Source organism: Besnoitia besnoiti, chromosome IV (assembly GCF_002563875.1).
Source record: "Besnoitia besnoiti strain Bb-Ger1 chromosome IV, whole genome shotgun sequence".
Classification (NCBI taxonomy): domain Eukaryota; phylum Apicomplexa; class Conoidasida; order Eucoccidiorida; family Sarcocystidae; genus Besnoitia; species Besnoitia besnoiti.
The window spans coordinates 4,668,212-4,690,548 of NC_042359.1; the positions used below are offsets into that span (position 1 = coordinate 4,668,212).

At 54.2% G+C, this 22,337-nt stretch overlaps 2 protein-coding genes across 2 annotated transcripts; one reads left to right on the plus strand and one right to left on the minus strand.

Moving 5' to 3' along the window:
• Nucleotides 1-844: 844 nt before the first annotated feature.
• On the plus strand, nt 845-14,782 carry BESB_057650 (ABC transporter transmembrane region domain-containing protein; the record flags this gene model as incomplete). The annotated part of the gene is made up of 31 exons (XM_029364200.1): nt 845-1,060; nt 1,296-1,348; nt 1,460-1,532; nt 1,957-2,049; nt 2,410-2,517; nt 2,688-2,789; nt 3,010-3,160; nt 3,503-3,667; nt 4,051-4,149; nt 4,373-4,488; nt 4,756-4,833; nt 5,287-5,425; nt 5,684-5,762; nt 6,137-6,218; nt 6,716-6,904; nt 7,317-7,391; nt 7,848-8,015; nt 8,502-8,615; nt 9,823-10,003; nt 10,422-10,523; nt 10,880-10,990; nt 11,358-11,467; nt 11,673-11,768; nt 11,975-12,053; nt 12,302-12,426; nt 12,840-12,956; nt 13,288-13,383; nt 13,704-13,825; nt 14,079-14,178; nt 14,574-14,646; nt 14,754-14,782. 31 exons carry the CDS (start codon nt 845-847, stop codon nt 14,780-14,782), a joined length of 3,441 nt encoding a protein of 1,146 aa, XP_029220123.1.
• Nucleotides 14,783-16,298: 1,516 nt separating this feature from the next.
• Nucleotides 16,299-21,970, minus strand: BESB_057660 (dihydrouridine synthase (dus) protein; the record flags this gene model as incomplete). Its single annotated transcript, XM_029364201.1, has 11 exons — nt 16,299-16,514; nt 16,776-16,838; nt 17,094-17,333; nt 17,678-17,755; nt 18,053-18,100; nt 18,423-18,485; nt 18,805-18,934; nt 19,386-19,432; nt 19,989-20,116; nt 20,594-20,674; nt 21,196-21,970. The coding sequence occupies 11 exons, from the start codon at nt 21,968-21,970 to the stop codon at nt 16,299-16,301; spliced, it is 1,869 nt and encodes a 622-aa protein (XP_029220124.1).
• Between the last annotated feature and the right edge of the window lie 367 nt (nt 21,971-22,337).

Here is a 22,337-nt window from a genome sequence, read left to right on the forward strand (position 1 = left end):
GGAGGAGGGGCTGGGGGGGGGGAAAGAAAGAGTACAACCTTCAGAAAGAGCTTCAGCCACACATCCTGAGTGTGAGAACTCTTTGCGCGGCAAGCGCGACTTCACGAAAACCCCGTAGCGTTCGTTGTGCAGTAACCCCTGAATCCGCACAAGAGATTACCCCTGCTGGCAGTTGACGGGTGCTGGAACTTAGCTGGAGTTTCTAGTGGTCGCTATTTCCTGTATATCGCAGTTCTTTCGTGATTCAGTCACTGTTCCACGGTGTGGTCACGAAAACCTGGTAGAGGTCTCCAGGCACTCTCCCCTCTCCCCGTAAATAAGGGCGGGGGCAAGGTCACTTATCACAGGGTTGAACAGTCCCGATCAGGTATTCGAACACAGGTGAAACGCCGCAGTGAAAAATAAGGCTAGCGGGGGTTGACTCAATACGAGCTGCATCCACCGCAACGGGCGCCCCTCTAGCGCGACGACCGCTTCGGCGAGACAACGCCGTGTCGGCTGAAACGACAGCGCGTCCCCGTTCTAAATCGAGACATGAGGCCAGTGCTGTGCGAGAGGCGGGATCAGCGCCAAGGACCGCACACCTTGGCGCATGACGGACTCCGGGCAGAATATGGCAGCAACTCACGGTTGTCAGTGCCCAGCTTGTGTGCGAATATACCTGATGCCTAGGCGTTTCCTCCTTCTTCCGCACACATCGGCAACGGCAACCGGCCTTCTGTCCCAGCTCGTCTAGCGACGGGTGGTACAAGGCAGTGCGCATGCAGCTGAACGGTTTGGCCCAGCCTATAGAAAGGAGAGGCCATATTTATCCGCTCGGTTATTTTTGTTTGCCCGCTGAAAAATGGCCTGGCAAGAACTTGATCTTCTAGGCGGCCTACGGGCAGCAACCTCAGGGTCCACGGGCGTTGGCTCTTCCGTGGAGCTCCCTCCCGCGGTATCGAAAGTTGAGGCTTTCCCGCTTCTGCACGAAAAAGAAAACCAACTGCCTAGTAATGAACCACTGTTTAAGCAGGGTCCTCACGACGCCTCCTCGTGGCTGGGGCAGCAATCAAGCACGGTGAGGGGACGCAAGATGGCTGGCGTAGCGCTTGTGGTGCACGAAGGAGTGTGACCTGGGAGGTCGTCGTGGGTGTGCACACACATACGTATCCATCTCAGTTAAGTAGTTGCTCCTCCGCTGATGCTGTTTCCTTCCGGGGGATCAGCAGACGTGGCGTATGGCTGTGGATAGGCAGCGTTGCACCTCTCAACTATGTACGGTGGGACGCACTGTGGGTGTCATGTTTTGTCAGTCAAACACAGAAGAGCGTTTCTCGAACGCTGCAAGCATTTTCGCTCCGTACAGGTGAGCCTGGAATGTTCGGTGAGTCTACTCTCTGGCAATGGCATCTGCAGTAACTGCCACTACGATCCAGGTTCTACGATGGACTACGTGTCGGCTGTTCTTCTTTCGCAGGCTCGCAACGAAACGGGACATCCTGCTCATAGCTGTAGGAGCAGTGTCCAGCGTTATGTCCGGATGTGTCCATGTAAGCGAGGTCGTGCATGATTTGATAGCCGCCCCAAACGTCGTATTAGTCTTTTCTGCGTACGGAAAGCTACGAGACAGGCCGCCGTGCGGGAGCTATATGTGGGCAGCGTCAGCTTGAGTTCTTGTCTCCTGTGTGACGCTCCGCGGGAAGTTTCGCTACTGTCTGGGGACGCTCTATCGGACGACATTTTCCAGAAATATGACAGGGTTGTATCTATTGTGAAACTTCATGGAGTGGGCTGATACGAAGAACAGCCACTTCTTGTACGATAAGTGTCCTTCGCGAAGACGAGATCGGGCGCTGCCCTTTTACCATTGTCTGTCAAACCACTGTCTGACACCCGTTGGAGCTCCTTTTCCATGACCCAGGGTTCTTGCGGGGAGACAATATGTGCAGCCAAGAGTGTGATGCGTGTTTTCAGCCAGCGTTTGTTTTGATTTTCGGGAACCTCATCAATGAAATCGATTCTGGCCTGGACACCAACTACTACTCGATGGTCCTAGGCTGGCTGGCAGTACGTTTGGAACAAATGATCGCACATATAGTAGCGTTCGCGGTTCCTGGCAGCTGAAGGGGGCCGCTCTTTAGAACTAGCTTTATCCCGTTGCGTGTTCGATTGGAGTCGCCTGCTGGATTGCGGCTCAGCAGGGACAACTCAGTCGAAAACAGCTGACAGCGTAGGGAGCTAACACTTTTTCGGCATAGGTGGCGACGCAACAGTGGGCCCCCGGGTCGTCGACCCCCTGCAGCCCTCCAATGCAATATGGCGGGGCGGTGCGTTAACAGAGGGCTCAATACAATTTGCTGTGGACGTCTCCCGATGCTTCACGCAATGCAGGTGCGGTCGGTGCTCTGTCGTGCTGATGCTTTTAAGGTGCTCAGCTTTTTTACGTCCTGGGCTGCCACATCATGCTTCGAATATGTCGCAGACAAACAAATCGCCAAGCTCCGCGAGAAATACTTCGATTCGGTTATTTCGCAGGTACGTGCCATGCATCTGTCATGTTCGAACGGGATCCCATCAGCTAACACCCATGGCAAAAACCAGGGCCGGAGACATTTTTGGCCTGTTGTGGAGTTCATGTTTATGCGGGCACAGCATACCGACGATAATGCAATGCCGACTGTTGTGTTTGCTGGTGCGGTTTACAGGATACAGCGTGGTTCGACACGCATGATACTGGCACGGTGGTATCCCAGCTTGAAGACGGAATCGTCGCAATCAGGAACTCAATAGGGACGAAGTTGTCGATGGTGAGGAGGCGGTGGACAGACTGGTACGAGAGTCTCTACACCGTTACCAAATCTCCGAGCTGACAGCGATGAGAGGAATGCCTGAGAGCCCCGGGACAGCTGACAAGGATGTTGGGGGACATCTTCACTCGCCGCAGAGCAGCACCACATATCAAGCTTGTATTGTCAGAAGGCAAGCAGGTTCTGTTCTGTGGGCATCATTTTGGTCTCCTGTTAACAGCTTATTCAGTTTGTGATCGTTGGAGTCGGGGGCCTCGTCGTTGCGTTTGTGCGCAACTGGAAGCTTGCTGGAGTGGCTATATTTGGCATCCCTTTAGTGGTCGGCTTTGGATGCTTCTTCGGCTGGGCGCTAGAAAAGGCGAAGGCAAAGAGTGAGTAACTCTTTGTGTGCAGTCTTGGTCTGAAGGTCGGAGTCTGGGTCACACTCCCATCTCTCCTCACACATGGGTTCTGTGTTACGGGTGGAAGCTTGATAAGGTGACATACATTACGTTCTTGTGCACGACGTAAACAAAATCAAAGTACAATGCCAGAGCCGATCTGCACCGGAAATAGTTATTCAGCGGTTGTCCGTAGTCCCATTTATCACTCACGCGCGTATGGCGGTTCAGCACTGACAAGAGGATGACGTGTACTGTGGAGGATGTAGCGAGAGATCATTGAGAGTTTGCATCTCAATTCCAACGCTGCGGCGTTTGTTGCTTCATTTCCAGGCGCTGCTTCATATGGTGAAGCGGGGCAAATAGCGGAAGAAACTTTACAGTCTTTGAGGACTGTCAGTTCCCTCGGAGCTGAAGACCTGGCGGCACAAGCGTACAAGTCGAAGCTGCTCTTGGCAGAACAGGAGGGCATCCGGGGTGGTGCTGTGGCTTCTATCGGTGAGGCGGATAACGTCCCGCGATAAAGTGCGCCAAGCCTGACCTTTTAATCCGGTTAAACTGCGCGGAAAGACTGTACGTAGTGTCCCGACGACGACAATATTGAGCCTATCGACACTGTAACAACGTGTAACGTGTGGGAAATAGTCTGGGATCACGATGAAGACGCGTGCTGCAGAGGCGGCGAAGAAAGGAAGGCGACGTTTCCATCAGTCGTGTGCGCCAGAGAAGCGAAACAGTGTCCGGCACACATGCCGCTCTGCCCACATACCGTAGTCAAACAGTGGACGAGCCAGCATATAGCCGGGCTGTCCTGCAAAAACAATACGGGTCCACCACGACGATACGTGCCTCTACATCACCATCGCGATCTGCGTGTTCAGGGATCGGAGGCATGATGATGTCGGTCTTCTTGATGTTCGCCCTCGGTTTTTGGTACGCGGGTATGCTAGCGGCGAAGACACGGGAGATGAAGCTAAGTGGTGAGCCGCGTTGCTGGTGGTCTGGACAGAGCCTTTCTGGTACAGCGATACGGGCAATAAGCCCGGGCAGCATAGTCAAAGAGCGTCACACTCGTGCGCCCCCAATTTTTAGCTGGAGCTCACGCAAGGAGCAGCAGTGGGTCAAATGAACCACTGAAGCATGTGGGGCTTCTGACCTGGCTGAAGATCTTGCCTCGCCCTGTGCTTCGGTTTGTGTTACCAGGTGTTCCTAACGTCCAAGACTTCAAAGGAGGCGATGGTGTGTCAGTTTTTTTTTCCATCGTTATGAGTGCCTTTGCCATCGGGAACACCATATCAAACTCAGCGGCTTTTGCTAATGTAGGTTCTCTCTGCTGGCGCACGGACGGACACACTGACGGTTCCCGCTACTACCGTACATTGAGGTTGATACAGCCCGAATTACAAAGCCGGACTGGGTGTAATATACGACTGACCATCTGTAGCCTTGTTCATGGAGCATCGCCGGCGGCGGCGGTTTGCCTAGGGTCAACTTGGCTTCCGGGATGCCAGTGGATTCAGATCCAGCTGATCTCGATCGTGCGTATAGGCGGCATCCTCTTGTGTACGGCACGGTGTTTTGTGCAGGCAGTGACCGCTGCCGAAGATCTGCAACGTCTAATTTTATGCAAGAGGGGAGATGAAAAAGACCGCTGCGGGGTACGGGTAAGAGACGGAGACGGTACCTCACCTACGTGCGGGCGGACTGTGGCGAAGCTATGCGGCAAGAGTATCGCGTTATTTCGCCAAATGCCGTGCGTAACACAGCTCTGTTGATGCACTTATTCTAGAAGACGGGGGAGGACACTGTGCCGCTGCACACCGCCGTTTGTTCAGCGCTGGAGCCGTGTGGCGGTGGTGCGACAGTAGCTTCTGTTGCAGCGTCTCAAGCATTAAGATGACGAAACGTTCGGTCCTGTAGATGCATGCGAAGACGAAGTCGAAGACCCTGACTATCAGAGTAGTGATTTCGCTGGAACAGCTTGCTCGTGGGTTCAGTGGAAACGGGGACTTCACTCAAACCGCTTGTGAACAAGTGCCAATCTCATTCGTCATGGCTGTGATGCTCGACCAAATTACAAGGTCTGGTTCTCGCTGTTGTGAACGCCCCTGCCGCAGACAGATGTGCGTCTTGACGGGGATATCGTGTTTGAACACGTCAAGTTCGGGTACCCCACAAGGAGGCGACAGCCAGTGTTCTGTGATCTCAACATGCGCATCCCTGGCGGCAAGACCGTTGCACTTGTTGGACTGTCGGGTGAGCGAATTCCCTTCCTGAAGGAAGGGGGATCCGGCGCCTTGTTCCGGGAACATAATAGAGTTCGCAGAAGACTACCTAGTAGGCGCATTTGCGGTCGTACACCGACAAGCTCTTCGAAGCCATCGCGACCGTAGACAGCGCCTTGGTATTTATGAAGAAGAAATGCAAACAGACTCAGAAAAGACTTATCTCAGGCCCGAATTCAGATCAAGCACTGCGAAATGTCATCAATCCCCCGTCTGCAGTTGTGTACAGGCTGCGGGAAATCGACAATTCCGCTGCTTCTGACGCGTCTCTATGACGTAGATGGCGGCAAGATTACGGTTGGCAATGTGTAAGCGATTGACCGGGGCCGAAAGAGATCAACTTAGACCTTTGAGACGCATCCAGTAATTCAATCCGCTATGGAGTTGGTCTAGTGGCGCACCCCACGACCACAGGGTTGATGCCCAGGCTGTGGCAAGTGTCGATTAGCCCTTCAGCTGCCGCCACGACGTACCGCCGGTACAGGTAGCCTTTTTCTCTGTACGGGCAAGCTGATCCGCGGGCGACTCTTGCCCGCCATCCAAGGTCACTTCCAGAGTTCCTTAATCTGGGCGAGCAGATATCAAGAGAAGTACATGAGGCATTGACGGACGCCCGAACTCTGGCTGCCCACCACCAGCCGCGACTTTCTGTTTGTGGTTCTGATTGCGAGCCAAATACTAGGCCCATAAAGACAATTGACGTGCGCTGGCTTCGGTCGCAGATTGGCGTAGTGAACCAGGAGCCGATTTTGTTTTCATGCTCAGTAGGTCGTATATTGCTGGCTGTTCAGCGCAAAACAACAGCAGGCGGTCTGACATGCACTCATTATAACGAAAGGAAAGGGGGGCATTGTCTGGAGAATACGGCAACATTCCCAGCGTCGGAAAACTGCTTTTGCCTTCTTTGGCGTCATCCCGCAAAATAGAGTGCAAAGTGCGCGGTGTGAAGTTTCTGAAGCTGTGTAGTGTGTCTTTCCGCTGCACACATCATCCATGCACGAAGGAACGGTGACGGCCTAGGCAGGCTCCCACTTCCATATACGGTGGTAACATACAGGAAAACGAAAGCGATTCGGACGTACACTGAATTATCCAAGCACGGGCGCACAGGATGACCATCTGGAATGTGACCTGGGCGCAATCGCCGCAAATCTCTAGGTGCAGACGAGGAGGGAACATCCCAGTCGGGACGGGGAATGGCGGTGATAACTCTATTTTCCAGAACTAACATACTGCCTCGGATGCATACGTTGATTTGCAGATAGGTGAAAATATACGGTTGGGGTCGCCATCACCTGTGAAGGACGAGGAGCTTGTTTTCGCGGCACAGCAGGCCCATGCCGACGGCTTCATCCAACAGTACCCAGAGAAGTATGAAACAGACGTTGGTGTCCGTGGAAGCCGACTTTCAGGTGGCCAGAAACAGCGAGTCGCCATTGCTCGTGCTCTGGTAAGTGTCCCGACATAGTGAAGACTGGTTTCCAGTCCGTATCAGGATTGCATCTGCAGCTTCGGCCCGCGCCGATCCGGCCTCCCTGATGCTTACCGGTTATGGAGTGACGCATTGTGTACTGCACAACGTACCGTTGCGACTGTGGCTGACGTAGTTCTATCACCCTAGACGTCGAATAGTGTCACAAAGGGATGGACGAGGTGGTTTCGTCTTCACGTGTTCCTCGAACAGACATCTGGTAATTTGTATCCATTGGGCCGGGGTTTCAGCAATCGTCTCAGGCCTGTTCCTGATTCGTGTCTTACAAGGTGTAGACTGTGTGTTCGAGGGCAGATTCACTGACATATTGCCAAGCGTGGGCATGACACGTTTCCCTGTCCCCTGTAGAACCGGTGCGTGTTTTCCTCAGGTGCGCAAGCCAGCAATTATTATTTTGGATGAAGCTACTTCTGCCCTGGATGCATCATCAGAGAAACGTGTGCAGGTGGGTAGAGTAACCAAAGCCGACTGTAGCGCCACGAATGGTGGAGGGAGGGGGGGGGGGGGGGAAGAGGATGAGTTGGGTTGGGAGTAGCACTGTGGATCGCGAGGAGCATGCCGCGATACGTGGGTTGCTGTCGCACTTGGAATGCCTCCATTTCGAGTGGAATAATGCGGCTCGCCTGACTCTCTGTCCGGGGACTCTCACTCCCAAACGGGAAAATGCCTCCCCCATGGGCTACGATCGTCTGAGACTCTTGATCTCTCGTGCTGCACGAAACCTACCACGGTAACAGCAGCACGGCGCCGTCGTCTGACCAGGTGTGACTCCTGTGGTCGAAAGCAATCACGTTTCCGATCGTCTTTGGCACGACCCAGCCGCATGCGCTTTCAAGGGAATCGTGAGAGACATAGCGTGGGTGCTCTGGGGTGGGCGCTCTCGCTACGGTGTGGGTGTCAGAGCGCTATCGACTCTCTTGTCGCGACAACAAAGGCTACGACGATCATAATAGCCCACCGACTGTCGACAATCCAGCATGCGGATCTCATCCTTGTTTTAGAACAGAATGACAAAAATGGTGCAGTTGTTGTTCAGCAAGGCACCCATTCAGAGCTCATGAGGGAGAGGGTAAGATCTCTAGGCGCGCCGCAACATGTTGACCCCCCAGAAACCATCATGGACCCTGAACATGAAAATAAGCTCCGGTATTCGTGAGGGTTTGTTGGAACAGCCCAAATACGATGATCAAACGAAACTGTCCACCTCGAAGCATTCATCTTCAATGCAAAGGAAGAGTCGGCCGAAAGTTACCCCTCCCACGTGTTACCCTACTGACTAGTTGAAACCGATAGGAGTGCCATGTTTTTCCAACAGCTTATATACAGATGTTGGTCTTTTGCTGAACTCTTTGTGAGAAAGCCCTTCCTCCGCGTTAGTGAGCACTCTTTCTGACTATGTTGTTGTCTGTGAACCTGCTGTTCTTTCAGTGGTTTGTGTCTGTCAGCTTTCGTTCTCTCACAGTGGAGGAGCTATAGTGTATGTATTCTGCACATAAACAACTGCAGAGAGATGTGGCGCAGTGCTCAACCTTTGTGTGGTTCACGATGCCTGCAGAACGGCCTCTACTACAACCTCGTGCGGTCGCAGCTTGTAGAGTTAAACAGGGATCAAGATGAGGCAGAAGTGAATTTCTACAGAAGCCCGATTGAAGACTGCATGATGCCATTGGTAAGATCCGGGTTCCGCCGGAACGGCACCTACGATGTCACTTTTACAGCTTGATACACGCAAACGTTTCAGAAAGCGCACCTACCTTACTGTGACGTGCGCGTGTTGTGGGTGCTTACCTTACGGCACACGAACCACTTGCCCTCAGGCGCCAACGTCTGACACTCCGCTGCCGGCAGCTGATAATCCTTCCAATCGGGCAGGACGTAAACAGCCTCGGATCGGTTGTTGCTCGAAGATGAAACAGCGTAAGCGTGCCGCCAGCCGAGAGAGTCCTTGCGATACATCTTCCAGCAATTTTATCGGCCCTAAGGGCAATGAGTTTCTTAATTGTTCACACGCGGCGTCTTACCTCCAGAACGTGTAGATGGCGATTGTAGGTTTATCATTTAACTCTTGAGAGCAAGACGCTTATGTCCCCTGCTCAAGAACGTGTCGGTTTAATAAAAAAAGAACCTGTCATCGCTCACAGGGTCACCCACACAGTTAAGGGTTTGTGATGAACCGCGGGTTCCTGTGTGAATATGATATTGAAGGCTTACGTCGACTGTTCCCGTTTCTGAAAGGAAGACCTGTGACCAACTCGGACTGCGGCAGCCGTGGCGTCTCCCAGTTGCAGCTGTTCGCGCTTTTGAGACCGCACTGGAAAAGTGCAGCGCTATGCGCCATTTCCGCAGCCTGCGCCGGGTGAGGACAACGAGAGCAATGGTACTCCACCTACTCCGCAAATCACAGGGCAACGCTGCCAGTCGACATTTGCCACGGCAGGACGTTTCGTAGGCAGCCACTGCTGTTTCACGGCACGAAGAGAGTGGCGCCAGTTTGAACTTCATGTTTATGTATGTATTTGTAAGCAGGACTTGCTTTCCCGCATTCGGCGTTGTCTTTGCTCGGGTAATTGGGCTGTTTTTCAACCCTGACCCGGCAAAAATCAGAAAAGATGTAAGGAGTACTGCGACCGCCTCGTGCGCTTGAGCTTGCACTTACGAAGCAGCACTTACGAGTCAATCCGTGAAGGCATTAGTGTTAAGATGGCGAGAACGACAAAGCGACACAGCCGTGCCCTGCTACCTTGAGGGGGCGTGTTTCAGTCTGTTGAGGGCGCGAGCTTGTAGCTAGGGCACTGCGACACGATTGGCAATGCTCAGAAGGAACTGATATCTTATACCACTCGGAAAGGCTAACCCATGCCATTTGGTATACGCAGGCAAATTGGTGGGCGTTGCTGTTCCTCATCTTGGGCGTGGTAGACGGAATCCTGGAGTTTTGCAAGTTTTTCACAGTCGAATATATGGGGTACAAACTAACAACTTCACTGAGGAGTCGTGCATTTACGGAGGCCGCACACCAGGAAATCGAGTTCTATGATGAGGAAGGGCATACGGCAAGTAAGGCTGTGGTGCATGCCTGCCGTAGAGCCTTCCCTATCGGGTGACTGGCTCCTTGTTGGTTTCGGTAGTACTGATAGGCCTGGTATACAGGGGGCTGAGACACCCGTGCCTTCTGTGGTCACTGGTGCCGAGGGAAAATGTCTTGCAGGATGACCTTGCCAGGCACCCTCTGGGTAGAACGCACAACGAGCCGCGCTGAACGCTAGGATACAAAATGGACCCTTGCTTGACCGTGGTTCTGCGCTGGGACAGGAGGAAAAAAGACAGCGAGAGAGAGCGCAGGCGGACCGCAGTTACTTTTAGGCGTGGCCTGTCACCGATAGCGCTTTGGCGCCGGCAGTAGGAGAAGCATCCGAAGGCTGCACAGCTTCCTTGCGTGTGTTACCGTCTGGTTTGTGGCTGGGGCCGTTGAAAGGCTCTGTCCTTAGCATCCTTTGCAGTGACGTTCCCCTAGTAAAAACAGGCAGCGCAGGAAACTTTGCAGCTACAACACAGGCGCTAGCTACAATGGCAGCAGGTGAGTTCGAGCAGCGTTATAAGGTCACACTGGCTCACACCCACTTTCAGTTACGCTACTCCGCAGTTCAACGCAAGGTCTTGACCAGTGCGACTGAATACAGTGCTCGATCACCCAACTCGTGCATGGGCTGCTAAACAGACACTTGCACTCCCCCATGCAATGCATGGGTTTTGCGCTCTCTAATATTGCCTTGCGGAACGAAGAGACGTACTCAGTTTCCTGTCCTGCTACAGGGGGCAATCGAAAAAGAACAGTGAGGGGAGGGCATGCTTCAGGCTGTCCTTCCTGTATGGAGGATGTTGCAAGCGCTAAACCTTCCAAATAACCGAGCATTGTGCTGCCGCTGTTTCCAGGCATAGGCCTTGCCTTTTGTGGGGAAGCTAGACTGGCAGCTGTGATCCTGGCTTGCTTTTGCCTCTTGGTGCCAGCGCTTCTCGTAGACACGCGCTTTGCAGATTACAAGGGTGAGTCGACGGTATGCGCGGACCCTTTCAAGGGGTAATCCACACAACAGAGCCGAATCGCGGGCGTGGAACTACGGCGTACATAACGGTGCGTCATGGGTCATCAACCTTCTGCTCTCGGTCTCAACGCATCATGAAATGGACATTACCTTGAACACCAGGCCATCTCTGATGTATTCGTTATTCGAACTCAGTAGACGTCCTTTGCGATGTCAGAATTGCTGGAGGCAATATGACACGGTGCATCAGGCGACACAATAACCATCTAGAGCACACCGCTCGCAGCCGGGTCCATGCGTCCTAGTCCTGTGTGCTGCCACCGACTGCGGCCGTCTTTCGGTATCGTGCCTGCCGTGCGTCCCTCCAGCAAACACAGAAACGGGAACGGCGGGCAAGTACGAATCAGCGAGTCCCGTGGCAATTTTCAGTGAAGCTATCAGTTGCAGTCGCGTTATTGCAACCTTCGGATTGGAGCAGGTTCGTTCCTTGTGAAAAGTCAAAGTGGTACATGGATGCCAGCTGCGCTAGTCTTGCCGGTAGTAGATTCTCGCCGGATGCGAAGATGTTGATCGTCTTCTGAGGGTAGACAAGGCTTGACGCGAGCTTTTCCGTGGAGGCGTGCCGTCCGCCGTGTCTTCCGCATTTTCGCTGCGACACGTCTTACGCATCTCGGCTGTTACAGCGCATCAAGGAGAAGTACAGGCACGCGGTACAAAAGGATGTCAGGCGAATGTGGAGATCAGCTCTGTCGGTGGGAGTGATGTGGGGTTTTAGTCAAGTACGTCCACTACAGTAATGCGCTGCTTTAGAAGATGAGTCTCTGCCAACACGCGAGTATCACACATTCTACAGCACAATGCCGTCTTCCCGATGAAACAGAAACGTGATAAACCCGCGGCTGCTGATGACCATGGCAGGCATCCCGCCTGCATGCTACTTCGGACTTCTTGCTTCACAGCGTCTGCGGATCCTTTTTCCTCCCAGGGCTCGCAGTTCTTGGTTAACGCTTTAGCTCTCTGGTATGGTGGCAAACTGGTGGCTGATGGATCTACGGAGGCGACAAGTACGCCCTCACGAGCCACACCTGCAACGCAATGGTGTAGTGTGGCCTAGGGATTTCTCTTCCAGCTTGAGTAACCAAAGTCCGTGTCTGTAGCATGCACAAACGTTTGTCATTCCTGCAGTCATGACGCGTTTCATTTCATACCGTTATTGATCTACAAGCCTTGTGCTCAGGGTTCCATATGGATCACCACTCGGGTCTGCCAGAATCTTGATGCGCTACATAGTGTCGAATGTGCTCCCGCGCAGCTATGATGCAGACCCTATTCGCTCTCGTGTTTGCGGCGAACGGGATTGGCCAGACAGTCCTTGTCGCCACAGACGGGACCAAGGCGAGAGAAGCGGCTAAGCGGCTCTTCTGCTTGATTCGGGGCGTAAGCAGCTTTATCGCCACTTCATTCATTTCCAGCCTGCAGCAACCAGGCCACACAAATAGTCATGCGGGTTCCCCCCATTCGTGGCACGCCTTCACGGTCGAGGTAGCGGGCACCGAGTTAGCCGGCAACTGAGCACTGAGTCGGCTAATACCACTCCGCTGCATCAGATAGCGTGTCATGGTGGCTGATGTTGCAGTCAGAGTGTGTCCAGGGGGACGGAAAGGCCTGGGTGGAAGGAGTTGCTGTCGCCATTGGACGCACCTTCGCAACTATTTTCAATACCACCATGAGACGGGACTGTGGGAGATTTCCCAGTGCTGGTGCTGAAGCCCTCAGCTTTTCAGCGCTCGGTACTTTGCTCGACGCTTTGCGTTTGTTGAGCGAGTGGTATGCACTGCTACTGCTCGTAGGGATCAAAGATTGACACCAGAGATATGGAAGGCTTTTGCTTCGCCCAGCAAGAGTTCCGAGATGGCATTGTGTTTGATCGAGTGCAGTTTCGATGTCCAAGCAGGCCTGACGTAAAGGTATAGAAGGCACATAGACCGACACATGAGGAAGCAAAGAGGTCCCGCAGCGCTGTTAGAAGCGCTGCTGAGTTTCGATGCGCTGAAATCCTCGAATATATCGCTGCCAGAAGCTCGGCGGATCAGCGAGCCCCTCTCTATTCTGCCCTGGTACCGCTGGTGTTGCGTGGGGAGTATCTGGTCGCTGTGATTCCACGGTCTAGTCGTGTCTGCTGCGCCCGCAGCAACTCCACACACAAAAATATCCGAAGCGCCTCCGCTTGATCGGCGCCAGCTCTCTGTTCAGCGCTAGCAGTCTGTTTACGTGACTGCGTACGCGGTGGACGATAAGGTATTCGCAAACCTGAGCTTCCGGGTGATGCCAGGCCAGACAGTGGCACTTGTCGGAAACTCAGGATGCGGCAAGTCCACCGCCATTCAATTGCTAGTAGGTCTGCAGCGTCTTAGCCCCCCGGGAGCTGGGGTGGGGGACGCACTCGCAGAGTAAAGCCCCGCGTAGAAGACAAGCTGGCCAACTCGCAGATGCCACTAACAAGCAATTGGATTAAGCAGCTGTCTGCGGCGGCCTGCCGGTCTGGTGATGCGGCTCAACAGTCCCAAGTTTCTTCACATGTGTTCGACCTGCATGTGCTCTCACGAAACGGACGCAGTACGACGCATCGTGCGCACGTGACAGCGGCACCGCCCTTCTGAGATGAGGTCGTAGCACTTTGACAACAGCAACAGCCTGGCTTTCCGTCCTCTCAGGAGCGCTTCTACGACGTGGATGACGGGAATACTGTGACAATCGAAAGAAGAAAACAACAGCGAGGAGGCCACCGCGGATCTATTACTATCGACGAGGTTGATATACGAGACATCAACGTACGGTAAGCCTGCTTGCTTTCGGAGTCTCGAATGCGCGTGAGAGTGAGTGCCCCTACTACCAATTGAGCCCGCTACGTGAGGGTCGGTGGCTGGCCCTGTGAAGGACGATGAGAGTATGTATTCTTAATATTTGATGGCTTCCATAGATGCTACAGATGTCAACACATACTACACTCGGTGAGCAGTGGCTCTAGGGAATCACAAGCGGCATGGACAGTCCTGTGGTGCACTGTGCCTTCTTATGTGTCTCCCCAGAAGTCTGCGATCGGTGATTGCGCTCGTAAGCCAAGAGCCTGTCCTCTTTGACATGACAATTGCCGAGAATATTCGGTATGGGAAGCCAAACGCAACTGATGTAAGGCCTTGATTTACTCATTAAGAGGGATTCCGAGCTCTGTCTCAGAGCGGCATGAAGGGGACCGGTCACGCGCAAAGAACGATGGCATATCGCTAGGACACACCGATCGTGTACGGCAGATGATGATTGAGCACTTGTGCCAGAGAAGCGGCCGATGCTTAATGATACACTTTTTACCATGTCTATGCGGCATTGCAACGGTGCCGTGAATCGCATGCCTTCACTTCGTTCACAGAGCCTTTGGAGACCAGGATCAACAGGAATCTCAGTAGGCGGTAGCTGTGAGGCGACTGGTAGTTTCATTGTGCAGTCGTGTGTGTCCGTCTAGGAACAAATTGAGGCAGCAGCAAGGCAGGCCGACGTACACGCGTTCACCCTGTCTTTCCCATTAGGGTATGGGACGAGAGTGGGAAGAAGAGGCGCCCTGCTTTCAGGGGGCCAGAAACAAAGAATTGCAATTGCCCGGTAGGCGTGTAGACGAAGCCTAGTGATAAAGTTCTCAGGCTTCACCATCGGCACCGTGATTAGAGTATCGAGGTTCCACGCGCCTTGCGATTCCTGTGTTGTCACAGGAGACCCGCAGAGGACACCACTCTACTGAGCAACTTGACGCAATACACAGAGTATCACTGTCGTAAAATGTCGCGAAGACAAGGGGAATTACGTTCGGAGTGGTTTCGAAGTGATTTTGACATACCCACGTAACTCTCGCTACATTCGGTCGCTATATATTCTGTACTTTGGGACGTTAGGGCAATAAACTGGTTTAGACGCCTGGAACGCGCTGGGCCTTGTACGGAGCGCCTGACCGACGCGAGAAAGCAAGAATACACACCTCCGTAGAGACAGCCGCGGCCCACCCAATAGCGGTAACCGCTTCCTCTGGTTTTCTCTTTTTCGCGTAGTGCCCTGCTACGTAATCCACGCATTCTTCTGCTCGACGAACCAACGTCAGCTCTCGATATGGATACAGAGCGGAAAGTGCAAGCAACACTCGACCATGTCATCAAGACATCTCTTCGAATGACAATCGTGGCGGCCCATAGGTTATCGACAGTGAAGAATGCAGGTACGCCTTCCGGTTGGTCGCCACTGACCTGGGGCACGGGCTACCCCAGAAATCCTACGTTGTATACTTGTAGCGCGCAGGCCAGTTTGAGGCGGGCCGTCTTCGCTTTGCACGCAGCCAGTCAAGGAGCAAGAGACATACGGCCAACGGAAGACGCTGTGCCTCTACAGGGGCGAAAGGGCTGTCTCCAGGGACAACTGTAAACCACTTCACATAAAGGGTTATTCACGTAGTGTTAATAGAAGGGTTACAAGGGCTGGGCGTGGCTTCCTACAAGTACAGACTGACTAGCGTGCACCCCACTCATAACCTGCCTTAGTGTCAGCTTTCAGTCTACAGGAACAGCAGAGATGCGATGACCATTAGTATGTTCCTGGTGACCGAAGCTGACACTCGATAACTCTTTCAAATGCGCCTTGCTGAGCTCGCTTTAACGGCCTTCTCGGGAAGCAAGTGCAGCACCTCAAGTAAAGCCTGTACCATGTGAAGACGAAGCAGGCTCTTTCTTGGTCATTATATTGTTATTTCCTAGCTGCCATTATTTTCAGACCTCATCATCGTATTGAGCAACCCAGACAGGAAAGGAAGCAGAGTTGTGGAAGCTGGTACACACAGGCAACTGATGCGGCTTCCAGACGGAGTCTACCGACAGCTGGTGACTCTTGCATCACACTCCTGCAGCGATTACGCCCACGCGTCCCCAGAAGTTCTGTGGTAACGAGGGCTACCAGAATCGGCTCGGCATCATTTCAGCTCACTGTCGCGATTAGATGCCGGAAACGCCGACCCCTGACGGCCTCGTTCTACAAGATGTGCTGTGCTCGGCAAATACTCTGGGATTCAGCCAAGAAACAATCCCCGCTGCGTGTGACCACCCGTAATTTCCAACCTAAAGTCGGAGATTCGACAGGACGGCCGACCTTGGCGATAACCTGACAAATAGAAAATCATCGATGGAGTGATGAGACAGAAAGGACGAAAGGGTGCGCGCAAAGAGCATGCGCCGTGTAAGTGTGCTGAAGACAACGACCAACAGATCCGCTCATGTTTAGAGAAAAGAGGAAAATGCAAGTGGTCTATCGAATGTCTCAGTCGAGGCGACTTCCACCAAGTCCCGCGTTTTGTGGTAGTGCAAGCTGTTGGCCTGTGCTGGCAACTTCGATGACAGGTCGTCGTAGAAGAGACTGATGCCGAGTGCCTCGCATATCTCTCGGTTCGACTTGCTCGCGGTGATAGCCAGGTTCACGTTTCGGTCGCAGCTGGCCTGTTGAGCAAAGCAGAGAAACAGGAGGACTGCATCAGGAAACACCAGATGGGCCCAGCAGTGACATCTATACACTGAGGCATCTGACTGCATTCACATGTACTACTTTATTGTACTTGACTTTTTACATCTTAAACTAATTATACCAAAGTAAAACCAGTCTGCAGGGCGTTCGTCCAGTGCTACCACTAAATGCATAGACCCTGCAGATTAACCCAGAAGCGCGCCCCGCTTCGCTCGCTTGTGGCGTTGCATGCTAACCTGAGCCGCCATGCTCTGAAGGCAGAATTTGATCGCTTGGTAAGGCGCACCACAGACGAGAGCCTGAGAAGTTCGGCAGCACACATCAGAAGCTGCGGACTTCAGAGGCAGTACCGTTCTATCTGTTTCTTCTGTGCTTTGCTGCATCCACTCGGCCGTAGCGTCGTCAGCTAAAACGGGGCCCTCGAGAGAGAACCATCACTGAGGGGGTTTCGCCAGCACCTTCCCCCCCACTCCCGCTCCCTCTCCGCATAGATGTTCGCATGCTCACCTTCAAACGGAACACGCCGCAGCTCCTGTGTGCTTCGCATCACTTACTCGCTTGGTATAGCTTCCCATGACATTGACTCGGCTTGAATTGCTGGAGAGCAGAGAGAGCGCAGGCGACGCGGACTCGCCTGTCTGTGTCCCTCCAGATGAAGCGCCAGCAGACGCCAGCGACGTACAGTCCGTCGACGTACCAGCGTGCACACCGCTCGGCACGTTCTTCCAAGAAAAAATGCTCGGGTCCCACATGGCCCCCCGCGCAAACATCAGACTGTCTGCGCCGACTTTGTCCTGCAGTGCATGCAGAAGTGCGGGAACAAAGACAGCACGAATGGATCCTACCTTCTGCAGCAGGGAACAGGCATGAGAGCGGATGATAAAGGATGCCAGAATGGCCCCCCCGACACACCCGAAGGGGACACACAGAGAGGACAATACAGCACGAGGCAACACAAAGCGACACGGCTCTCAGGCGAGTTAGAAAACAATGGCGGAGAAAAACACACGACCTTGTGACTATGAAAAGCCATAAGAATTCCAGTTCCGCAGCGATCCCCCCAACGGACGCTTATGCACGCTTCTCTGCGCGCCCGCCACACACGCGCGGAGAGGCGCCGAGTTTGCTTCCTGCTTACCTGGAAGACAGATACATCCCGGGAAGCGAGAAAATCGCCGTTTGCGATGAGCGGGATGGAGAGGGACGAGCGAACAACCTGAGGACGAGCCACAGACGAGGCGCAGCAGAGCCGTCTGCTGAGAGGCCGCCAAGGAATTCCTCCGTGTCACGCATCGCCAGAAGACTCATGTGGCGCGAGAAACCCTACATATATAATAATATATACATACGCTGGCAGGCAAACGCGCGCTCCGGTCCATCCTCACTCCTACCTCTGTATGCTACGACCACGGAAGTAGCGCTTTCGCTGAACACTATGAATCGGGACAGCGGCGTGGGGTCCAAAGAGTTTTCACGCACGCATGAAGAAAATGCTTTGAAGGCTCAGACTTACCGGGAAGAGATCCCAGTGGGCGCGGTGCGACGGTCGCTCATGAACCTCCTACAAGAAAGCAAATGGACAACACCCAGGGAAAAAACCTCAAGAGCCATTCTCTCCGGCGCGCATTTAACTTCATCTCTTTCTTTCGTCGACAACCCCCCGACTGGCGAGACCCGAAAGGGAGGCCATCGTAAAACCGTACGCGACCAATTCTGCTCGGCTTCTACGTTGCCCTTAAAGCGGAAGCTCAACGGCACGCATTCAGAGATCTCCCCTTGTACGTAGAGCGGAAAATCAGGCAGTGTGGAGACAGTTTATTCCCTATCTACCATGTTATTCAATTAGTTTAGTTTTCTTACAAACGGCTGCACGCGAAACTCACTCGTGCATGCAGTGCGATTGCTTCGATACCGCAATTCTCGCACAGGCGAGCGAAGTCGATGGTCTGAGACCGCAAGCAGCACAAAACGTCCGCAGACGCTTTGAGAACAAAAGAAAGGCGCCGGTAGTTCGCCGGCTCTGCGTAGAAGGGGCGTCTCCGCCCACGCAAGCGAACTGGGCAGTGCTGAGTATTTGAAAGCATATGCTGAATGATAAATCTCCGACTCTGTTCCTGCAAAAAACTTTTCTAGAGAATGGAGGAACGTAACAGAGTGCGTGGCAGACGGTGCCACTCCTGTGCAATCGTCACCCGGCAAGTGCTGCGCTCGCCTCTCCTTTCTTTCTCGTGTTGCAGCTACGTCTCTCTTCCGATTTCTTCCTACCTGCTGGATAGTATCAAGAAGGCGAATTTTGCAGGTGACGGGAATATCCAAATTCCTCCGGAGTGTCTTCAAAATGTCGGTGGCGATCAGAGGCGTCTTCAGCAGCGCGGCCCCCATGCCGCCTTTGATCCTGAGGAGACACAAAACCCTAGAGGGAAGACGAGAATTAGCCAGAAGAGAGGCTAAAGCACCCAGACGCTAACAAGAGCATATATATATATATATTCACGCAGCTTCAATCGCCACACAGGCAAAGCGCCGTCTAAAGCTTTGTGGCACGCCCTGCTGCAGTTCGGAGGCCGAAAAGATGCACATCCCCACACTCGGGTGTGTCGTTCAAGCTTGTCAATGCGCTTACGCCCCCGAACATACTTCCCAATATATATATATATATATATATACATATATGTAGATATGTAGATATGCATGTATATATGTACTATATCGGTTTCATCGCGCGTATATGCATGCATAGATATGCGTATTTGCCAAGTGTGAGATCTGGAGTGGTCGTCGCAGGGCAGACACAGAGCACCTGGAGACAAGAGGTGATTTTGAGTCAAATGGGGGGATAGCCTTACGAGAAGCTCTTTGGGCATCCCATGTTGACGTCGACTGCGGCCACATCCTGAGCCAGCAGCAGGACGGAAAAGCAGTACAACGCCAGTGACCAGCCAAGACATGCACCTCACACAGTCCCAGACTTTCAGAGAAAAAAACCGGGGAGACTGCGAGAAAAAACGAACGACGGAGAGTCGAGAAAAGAAATACTGGCGCCATTTTCTCTTTGCTTGAGGAGCCCGGCCTCGGAGGCTGCTGGCTGCCGCAGGGCGCCCGCTAGCTTCAGTTTGGATCGCCCTCAGCCCGCGTGAGAAGCTGTCGCAGCTGCGTCACAGGTGCTATCTGCACGCTTCTGCGCACGGAGCGTTGAGCAAAGTAGAGGACGCGTACAGAACTCTACCTCTAAATCGAGACGACGCCTCTGGCGCCCACCCAGCGAGGTTTGCAAAGGAGGAACGCAGCGACACCAGCTATACACGGAAGCCCCCTCTTTCGGCTACTCCAGTCCCCACGCAAGCTTGAGTCAGCAAGGCGAAAGTCGCCTATATCACAAACAAAGTGCCCAGTTAGCGGAGGCGTACGGCGGTCATCGCCGCGGGCAGAGAAAATTCGCATGTGCTCACCTGGGAGACTGCGGTGGCCGCTCGCAGCGCGCGTGCGGCGTTTGACGTCCCCAGCTGCAAAACAACTTTGCCCCTCTCCTCCAGGCACGTGGCAAACACACACGTTTTCTCCGTCTTGTGAACGAACTCTGCTCACACAACGGAGAAACAACTGGTCGTTGCGTCACGGGGAAGAGACAAAACTGAGAGTTCTGTTCTCAGGAGAATCATGGGCTTCTCTCTGAGGCACCCGAACGGATGTATCGTGTTCACTGCATGTAAGAGAGAGAACATGAGCCAGCGGGCAACGCCGAGATAACCTGGGTACTCTGGACCTCGTATCATTTGCGCAGAGGTGGATGAAAGCCCTCGCGTGGGTCTAAGCAGCACCGTGCAGCCGCGAAACCAAAACCTGCGGTTCCTTCTCAACTAGGCCTCTGTTCGTCGTGATTTTGCCTCTCATATTTTTTCTCATCCGCGCAGGCGACGAAGCATCGGCTGAAGTCCACGTAAATCACTAGAGATCGGCCGCACTGAAGCAGCAGGTCGTAGGGGGGGAGACTCGCCTCCCCGGGCTGTCTGCTTCACTCCATCGGCGCAGTAAAGTTAGGGCTCCTGCGGCGTACCAGTTGTCCCGAAATCCTCATTGAAAGTGCGAACCGAGTTCACGAGCTTGTGGTCGATCGTCTCCTCTGTGTAGACCAGATCTTCCAGAAACAAAGACAAACGAGACAGTCCTGCGCGCAGGTGTTGCAGTACAGTCTCTCTCGCGTGACGCCCTGCAGACCCGTCAACATAACGGCTACGGCATTCGAACCCGCGTGTGATGCACGCAGATCGATGCGCACGTAGGGAAAACAGACACGAGAGACCCGACGAGCGGGCTCTAACATACGTCCCCAGCATCCGAGAACACAGAGTCACCACTCTTCACATGCCTCATAGAAAGTAGGTGTTTACGAGACATGCGCATGCACATAGGAATCACACATACTCGGCCTGCACGCGCCCGGCATACACGTCTGACGAAAAAAAGGATGCGCATACGCGGGGGGGAGGAGGGACGCGCGCGACAGAGGGAGGGCAAGTCGGTGGCGTGCAGGCGCAGCCCATGGCCTCACGCATAAATCCTAAAGGGACACAAAGGGATGTAGAGACTCACGCGCACGGGTGAGAAGTCGCAGTTCCGGTGCCGCGGCGCTGGCTTATGAGAAGCCAAAGACCCTACCTGCGCCGTATTTGAGGCATTCGAGCCGAAAGGGGAGGATGCCGATGCGGACCATCGGCGCGAGAATCCACTTGCCTCGGTAGCGGTCGGCGCAGCCTCGAGGCTTGAGTGGAGCAGCGGCGTCCGCTGCGGTCGCCGCGAGAGCGCCCTCATCAGACGCGGTGGCTAAGGAGCCGATAGCCGAGAGAGCAGCGGCGCCAGACGCAGGAGAGGAAGAAGACGAAGAACCGAGCCGCGGCGACGAGGTCGGAGCCGGCGAGGCGACGGAAGAGACAGATTCCGCAGAGGCGGCAGGCGAGGCAGGCGCTGACGCGCGAGAGGAATGAGAACCCCCCGATGCAGTGGCAGCTGCGGCGGAGAGAGCAGGGGAGAGTGCGCCGGTGGCAGGCGCGGGGCCTTCAGGCGAGGAGGCACAGAACGCAGTTTCGGCTAAGGAGGGCGAGTGAGAGACGGACTGGGGCGACAACGTCTGGAGAGATGCAGCCCACCTCGGGGAACTCGCGGCTGCTTTCGTCTCTGCCTCGCAGGAGCCAGCCAGCGATGTGACTTCCGTCCCTCCCTCTCGGCGTCCTGCAGGCGCTGGATCTCCGCCGCCGCGCTTGTGGCTTGTGCCTGCTGACTCGGGCAGCTCTTCGACCTTCCGCTTTTTGGAGCCTTCCGCGGGACCGCGTTGAAGCTCTGTATCCTCGCCCTCTGCATCCGGGACCTGCTCGGCGCCAGGCGGGTGTGGAGACGCGCCGGCGCGGCGCGCCGGCTCCTGCAGCGTGTCCAGCATGGGGCTGCCGCGCGGGAAAGAGAGCAGGAGTTTTTAGATCGACCACAGTTCACCCTGTCTGCAAAGCCGCGAGTCCGCAGGAGGCCTCTGCCAGCTCCACTGCCAGCTCCACTGCCAGCTCCACTGCCAGCTCCACTGCTAGGTCCACTGCCAGCTCCACTGCCAGCGCTGAGGACGAGGTTTTCGGGCGGTGACGACGCGCTGCCTGTACAGGGACAGGTTGTGCGAGCCTGCACACAGAGGACCCACAGACGATGTCTCAGGCGGGAGCCTGCAGCAGCCTCACAAGGGAAAAAGAGTGAATAAAGAATGCGGCCGCTGTAGCCTCAAGGGGGTATGCTCTAAATTTTAGTTGTATTCATTGAGT